Source organism: Podarcis filfolensis (assembly GCF_964270895.1).
Source record: "Podarcis filfolensis genome assembly, chromosome: 1".
Classification (NCBI taxonomy): Eukaryota; Metazoa; Chordata; class Lepidosauria; order Squamata; family Lacertidae; genus Podarcis; species Podarcis filfolensis.
The window spans coordinates 40,634,319-40,642,043 of NC_139604.1; the positions used below are offsets into that span (position 1 = coordinate 40,634,319).

The following is a 7,725-nucleotide window of genomic DNA, read 5'->3' on the forward strand; positions in this document are numbered from 1 at the left end:
CAGTGGTATACATGTCTACTCAAAAGTAAGTTTCTTTGTGTTTAATAGGGCTTAATTCCAGGTAGTTGAATACAGGATAGAAGCTTAGGTTTTTGTTCAGTTGCTGTTGGGAGAAAAGGATTCTTGTGCCTTTAACAGCTGTATGGCAAGCACAAATTCAACAGGTTTAAGTATTTTCTAGTATGGAAATACAGTTATGACAAGATGTACAGGTTCCACCTATTTGCTGCTTTATTTGTTTTATTTTGCCGGCTGCCAGCCACCTAGATCAATTGGCAAGCAGCTACTTGAGATTGGGATGGGGGAAGAAGCATGGGAATTGTCTGTCACTCATTTTGCTGCCTGCCAGGCAGATGGAACAGGCAGCAGGCAGCTGCTTGAGGAACTTTTTGAAAATGTGAGGGTGGGGAAAGAAATGTTGGGTCTTCTTTGCTGCTGTGCTTGTTTTGCTGGCAGGTGGAGCACACAGCTGCTTGAGAGGGGCCTCAATATGAGAGCAGCAGGAGGATTTGGCAAAATTTCTTGTTTCTGCTGCATGCCCTATACACTCCTAATTTAGAGAAGTTTGTAGGTAACATTCAGTCTCAAGCATCACACTGGTATGGGCCTGTACTTTTGTGAGTTGTCTTTTATACATTCTCTGTGTATTTTCTTATATTTATGCTCCATAAAGATACTTTTAAAAATATATTGCCAGCCAACATTAAATATGTCTTCTGGAATACAGTGTGTGAAGAACTCTCAAAGAGCAAGAGCTTACAGGTATCAGACTTTATTATGTTTTGTATTTTCTCCTCCAGATACTGAGGTTTGTAAGAGAATGGAGTGGTCTAACAGCCATGAAGCAGAGAATTATCAGGAAAAGTGGCCAGCTATTTTCTAGCCCCATTCTTGCTGCTGAAGAGCTGTTGTCAAAACAACAAGCCAAGCTCAGCAGTACCAAACGGTGTGTGCTAACAGCCTCTTTTTCACTCCAGTAGAGGGATGGGAAATAAATCACCTTAATGATGCAAACATGATTTAAATTACAAGCTAGTTTTAACTGTGTTGGTTTGATATAGTAGGCTCTTCATGATTTTGCATGATAAAATGTGGGGAACAGTGAGAGAAATAGGTTTAGCAAAAACAATGCCAAAGGATTCAGAACTCATGAATCCCTATGTTATTACAATAGAAAATTAAGTAATTCATCACCCTGACGATAGTTTTCATATCAATGTAATAATGGATCTTATTTAAAATAGAACAGAGAAAGCTGCTGGAAATGAGAGTTTTACAGATTGCATGTGGAAAACAGGGATTACCTTGAGAGGGGAATTTCCTCAAGAATTCTGCATCTCAGTGTTTTGCGTTGACCCACAGACTAATAATGAAATGTTTCCTATGTTTCTAGGTACATAACAAAAGAGGATGTAGCAAAAGCTTCACTAAAGAAGGCTGACAGTGTTGGGGGCAGTGTTCGTATAGTTACTAAAAAACCCACAGTTGCCTTAAATGCCCACACTGCCTCTGCTGGGGAAAAGGACAACAATTCTACAAAGTAAGTTTCAAGTATGCAAGGTAACACTGATTTCTGTAGGTTGCATCTGCTAATGCAGTGAGACTTCCTCCCCTATCCCTGATCTAGAGGCTCTCCATACAGCTTTTTTGGAGTGCATTGGGGGGGATGCAGGCTAGAGGACGTTCCTTTGCTCAGGTCTAATGTGCAAAAGAAATGGCAACATTGGAGAAAGCCCCATGTCCCTCATTTTCAAACTGTTAGTCAGTTCTTGACAGCTGGGCACCTTTGTTAATCAAAACCGATCTTTATCTAACCAAACACATTAAAGTAATTTCCCATTACAACTGCCATTAGCCCCAGCGAGCGTCATCAACGACCAGGGATGATGGTAGTTGTCTTTGCAAATGAAGTGGTGGAAAAGTTAAATGATCCCTTTAAATGATGAGGGTCAATAAATTGAAGCTGAATCCAAACAAAATGGAAGTACAGTGGTACCTCAGGTTACATATGCTTCAGGTTACAGACTCCGCTAACCCAGAAATAGTACCTCGGGTTAAGAACTTTGCTTCAGGATGAGAACAGGAATCGTGCTACGGCGGCAGTGGGAGGCCCCATTAGCTAAAGTGGTGCTTCAGGTTAAGAACAGTTTCAGGTTAAGAACAGACCTCTGGAACAAATTAAGTACTTAACCCAAGGTACCACTGTACTTTTGGTGGGTGGTTCATCTGTTCAGGGTGGTGGTGTTCTGAATGGCACTGTGCTCCTCTTAAAATAGATGTCTGTAACATGAGGGTGCTTACAGACCTAGCTATTATTTGAAGCTCCAGTGGCATCTGTAACTTGAAGCATCTTTCTGCAGCTGAGTACAGTTGCTGTGGCCCCTCCTAGACAGATAGCTTTGTGATGGTTATCTATGCCCTGGTAACCTCCAGGCTAAATTACTGCAATGTGTTGTTAATGGAGCTGTCTTTGAAGACAGCCCAGCAATTGCAATTGGTAAGAAAGACAGCAGCCAAGTTAATAACTGGGATTGTTTGCTGGGAGCATATCATGAAGGACATAGAAAACTGCTTATGCTGAGACAGATAATTGGTCTTCTTAGCCAGTAATTTTGACATTGACCGGCATGTAATGCCCTAAGAGAGAATATTATGAAAATGATATACAGGTGGTACATGACACCAGTCAAGCTTGCAAAAATCTACCATTTGCCTGACAATAAATGTTGGAAGTGTAAAGAAAGTGAAGGAACATTCTTTCACCTTTGGTGGACATGCCCAAAGATTAAGGCTTTCTGGGAGATGATATATAACGAAATGAAAAAAATCTTCAGATATACATTAAGAAGCCAGAGGCCTTTCTCTTGGGCATGGTGGGTCAATTGGTGCCAAAGAAAGATAGAAATTTCTTTATGTACGCAACAACAGCAGCAAGAATTCTCATCGCAAAGTATTGGAAGACACAAGAGCTACCCACCCTGGAAGAATGGCAGATGAAGCTGATAGACTATATGGAATTGGCGGAAATGACTGACAGAATCCGAGACCTGGGAGAAGAGTTGGTGGAAGAAGACTGGAAGAAATTCAAAGACTATCTTCAGAAATATTATAAAATCAATGAGTGTTAAAAATGTGCTTGGATGGGTAATAAGTGGTAATTAGTGATAAAAGTTATTAAGACTATGCAAAAAAGGTATTGATAATTGGTTGAAAAATAGGGATATAGTATATGTTATGGTACAAAGTTCAAACATTTGACAAAGGGTAAGAATTTGCTGAATTAAATATTTGAATGGGAATACAAAAAGGGGAAGGTGCGAGGAGGTCAAGAACATAAGCATATGAAATTGAGGCTATTGGAAAAATGGAATGGTTTTATTTTTTCTTTGTTTAAATGTAATTTTTCTTAATTAGTTGTGCTTTTCTTTCTGTATTTTTTTTCCTTTTTTTCTTTTTTGTGTGTTTCTTTTTTCTGTAATTTATGGTTTTTTATTCTGTGAATTTCTATTTTTCTTTTTTGGAAAACTTTAATAAAAATCTTTAAAAAAAAAAAAGTAATTTTGACATTGACTGGCAGCAGCTCTCTAGCACTTCGGATAGAGAAGTTTCCTCCAGCCCTACCTGAAGATGCCAGGAATTGAATCTGGGAGTTTGTGCATCCAAAGCAGACATTCTACTACAGAGTTTTTGGTGGTTTTAATTAGTATTTTGGTTAAAAGGAAAATACTTTAGTGGTATAATTAAAAGAGAATTCCTTGTGTGCCTAAGATCCATGTTTGGGGCTAGTACTCTTTAGTGATAGAGCCCCAGCAGGGATTTAAAAACGCAAAGCATGCAGCAAAGCATGGAAATATAAGCTGTTAGAAGGGGATATTTTAAAGGTTCAAGTTCCCACTTCCCTTAGCTTAGAAAGAGACCACGTTTGGCAAGTTAAAGATGGTTTACTTACAAACTTCTCAAAGGTTAGATTCATGTGCTCTTCCATACAGCAGCAAGAAAAGACAGGCTAGGTTAGTTCCAAGGTGTAAATGTTTCTAAATTGTTTGTATAGAAACACAAAGCTGTCTTGCTAAAGCCACATGGCCTAGGCTTGGAGCAACCAGCCCAGACATCCTTACTGGTAGGGTTCACATGGTGTAAAGTAAGAGATCAGAGAGTTTGATAGCCCTTCCTCCCAAGGTGAGTGGGTGTGACCTAGCAGGACAGCTTACTCTGTGGTCCTAACACTTTCATGCATTAATTGGAGTTACTATATGAGACTGGATACATCCCAGAGTTTTGACCCTTATGCTTGCTGGTGCTTAAAGAAGTCTATTGATTTCTGGTCTGTTTCTGAAGTGCTGATCCTTACCTTCAAAGCGTACACAATGTGGACCTGAAGGAATGCCTACACCTATATGTGCCTGTACCATGTGTCACCTTCAAAGATCCTCTGGTTAGCTTCCCTATCTTAAGATGAAGCAGGTGGCAACCAAGAGAGCACATTCTTGCTTGTAATGCCTGAGCATTACCAGAGAGACTTACCTGGCAGCATTTTTTATGTCTTCAGTGCAAGGTGACCTTTTTTATTTTCCCAGGCTTTTAACTCTGGTTATGTTAAGCTTCTTCAACTTCTTCCCCACACCCTTATATTGTATAATTGAAGTTTAATTATGGAAGGTGCCCTGGAAACTTAATGGTGGGTTACAAATTCTTTAAAATAAATAAACAAAATGGGGAAATTGTTCTTCACCAAAATAACTGACCTGTTTTATCTTTAGGTTGGCTTCAGAAGATGGGAACTGCCCAGCCCTCATACCAGACTCTAGTCAGGCTGATTCTGTTGAGGAGCCCACCTTAGACAAAGGCTACTTGCAAGCTGTAGATAATGAAGGAAATCCACTTTGTCTTAGCTGCCAAATGCCAGCAGTCCAGATTGACCAGAAGTCCACCTCAACTTCCTGTGACACACGGTTTTGTTCTCATAAGTGTCAAGATAACTTCTTATTTCGCACTAGCCAAAGCTACTTGAGAACTAAAGTATTTGAGATAGAACATGGGGTTTGTCAGAAGTGTTGTCTGAATGCCCAGGAACTCTACCTTTGTGTCAGAGATGCCCCAAAGAATCGCCGTAAAAATCTTCTGGAGAGCTCCTGGATGTCCAAGCTTCCTTTAGCTCAGGTAAAATGTGCTGTTGGATTTAGTTACGTTACCAATCAGGAATAGGGAACTGGATCCAAGCTACTTTGAACAGGTGGGTGGGATCACCCACCTGTCAGTCAACTCACATATGACATCAGGTGATTCAACTTCAAAGGAAGAATCTTAAGCCATAGCTGTAAAGATTCCTGCCAATAGGGAGACTTGCATTCAGTGCTGAGCTGCAGGCCTCACTTTCTGCAAGTAAAAGTTAAGTTTGTGAGCATGTTATGTTAAAAAATCACATCTTCCTTTAGAAGATGAAGGATTATGGCTCTTGAAGCCTTTCAAAGCCAGTATTTGCATAGTCCAACTATCAGCACGCAAACCCAACCTGTCACCTGTATTCTGCCAACAAACTACACTGTGAAGACACAGTTTGTTGTTACAATTGTTTAAACTGTGGTTTAACACTATTTCCAAAAACCTAAAAGGCTAAATTTCAAAAGGTGTTAAAGAGTATCGCTTGATCTTAACACTAGCTTCATTATAACTTGTCAACTTCCTCTTCTCTAATCTAAGAACAACAGACATGGTCCAATAGCCATCACATGTATATTTATTTACCTTTTGCTCTTTACATATGTATCTAAAACCATTAACATTGTGAACAACTTTAGTTAGATGACACCCTATTTCATGTTCATAAAACCAAGAGTTGGGGTATGATTTCCCCCCCCCCAATACATGTTGATAATCTGGTAGTAAGGACGTGTGTACTAGCTACATTTAGAAGTCCCTGTTCAGATCTTCTGGAGGATTGTGAACAAGCTGTGTGTGTCTATGCGCCATCATTTTTCCTCATGGCTTTAGATTAACAGAGCCACAGTTTGGCATTACATCTGAACTGGCAAACTGTAGTTTTTGTGATTCCTTCAACTAGGATTGTAATTGTTGTTTAGACGTTATGGCAGATTGGTTTGACTAACCAGTAAGTGTTTGATTAAGCCAGGCGTAGGCAAACTTGGCCCTCTGGATGTTTTGGGACTACAACTCCCATCATCCCTAGCTAACAGGACCAGTGGTCAGGGATGATGGGAATTGTACTCTCAAAACAACTGGCGGGCTGAGTTTGCCTATGTCTGGATTAAGCCAAATCATGAGAGGAGGTAGAAAGGTATGTACAAGCTCGTTCCTAATTGGTAAAGGTTTAGTAGCTTATCTAATGTCCTATCTAATTGCAGTTAAATGAAATTATACAGAACCCAACTGAAGGTCAGTTCTGGCAAGTGGATCATATAAAGCCAGTTTATGGTGGAGGAGGACAGTGTTCCCTGGAAAATCTTCAAACATTGTGTACCGTTTGCCACAAGGAGGTGAGTACAGAATACTCTGACGCAACCCTTCAACATTATGCATGTTGTTGTTGTTTAGTCGTGTCCGACTCTTCGTGACCCCATGGACCAGAGCATGCCAGGCACTCCTGTCTTCCACTGCCTCCAGCAGTTTGGCCAAACATTATCCTTAGACCTATTTATTCTTTGCCCTGTAGTCAATTTCTCTACCAGTTATTCTTTCGCATTTCCTTAATTCTTAAAAGTTGGCAAATTCTCTCATTTGCCAAGCAGATAACTGTACTCCGAAGGTTATTTACTTTAGATGCAATGCAGTTCTGTAATTCAGGCAGACAATATATGTTAGACCATCTTAAAAGTTACCATACCAACCAACATTTGCAGTCTAATCAGTGCCAGTTTCTCTGTACAGTATATGTTGATATGAAATGCATCTTATCTAACTATTCTCTTCTTTTCAGAGAACAGCAAAGCAAGCCAAGGAAAGAAGTCAAATGAAAAGAAAATCTGTAGCTTTAAAGTATGGATCTGATATTACCAATTTTTTTGTGAAATTATGAAGCTTAAATAATTCAGATGTGTAGTTTATGTGTAGTTCATCAAACTGTTTAATCATGCACCTTAATAAACTAATAGGTTGACTTTTAGTGGGATTGTCCTAAACCAATCACCTAACTTTTTCTAAGGCTAGATACTGGAGTTATCATGGCAGATAAATGTTGAGAAAGGCAACATTATACATGCAGATGCATCTCTACCTACATCTTTGGCATTTTAAAGTTTTGGATTTAAAACTTTTGTGCTTTCTTAGTACAAGCTTTGGAATGTAAAATTGCATTTGACAGTGATAGACCAATAAAAATGTAATGATTGTTCCCCAAATTGTATTAGTGGTTAATACAGAGAGAAATGCACCAGTTTAGCCCTTAACCATCTTCTCATATATGACAAGTACAGTGGTGGAATAGCAGAATATGCTTTTTAAAATATCAGTACTGCTGTAACCTCTAGCTTCCTAATTGCACCATGAGGTTTGTCCTTGTAATCTGCTGCTTTGCTCAGCTGCTTATCTTGACAGCACAATCCTAACTGTGTCTATTCAGAATTAAGTCCTATTGAATTCAATGAGATTTCTGCCAGGTAAGTGAGGCTAGGATTGTAGTCTTGTATAAAAAAATGAATTAATGGTCGTAAAACAGTGGCATGGCCTCAAACCTTAACATTTAGCATTCCTTTACAAGAACAGAACACA

General features: G+C 39.4%; 1 protein-coding gene across 5 annotated transcripts in view; it reads left to right on the plus strand.

Moving 5' to 3' along the window:
- ZRANB3 (zinc finger RANBP2-type containing 3) overlaps positions 1 to 7,355 on the plus strand; it is a 41,617-nt gene extending 34,262 nt beyond the window's left edge. For all 5 annotated transcript variants that reach the window (XM_083582060.1, XM_083582061.1, XM_083582057.1 and 2 more), the window contains exons 17-21: positions 801 to 946; positions 1,394 to 1,540; positions 4,761 to 5,160; positions 6,363 to 6,494; positions 6,935 to 7,355. In XM_083582060.1, coding sequence (XP_083438186.1) covers positions 801 to 946; positions 1,394 to 1,540; positions 4,761 to 5,160; positions 6,363 to 6,494; positions 6,935 to 7,033 — 924 coding nt within the window. In that variant the 3' untranslated portion in view covers positions 7,034 to 7,355. The remainder of the gene's footprint in view (positions 1 to 800; positions 947 to 1,393; positions 1,541 to 4,760; positions 5,161 to 6,362; positions 6,495 to 6,934) is intronic.
- Positions 7,356 to 7,725: the final 370 nt, after the last annotated feature.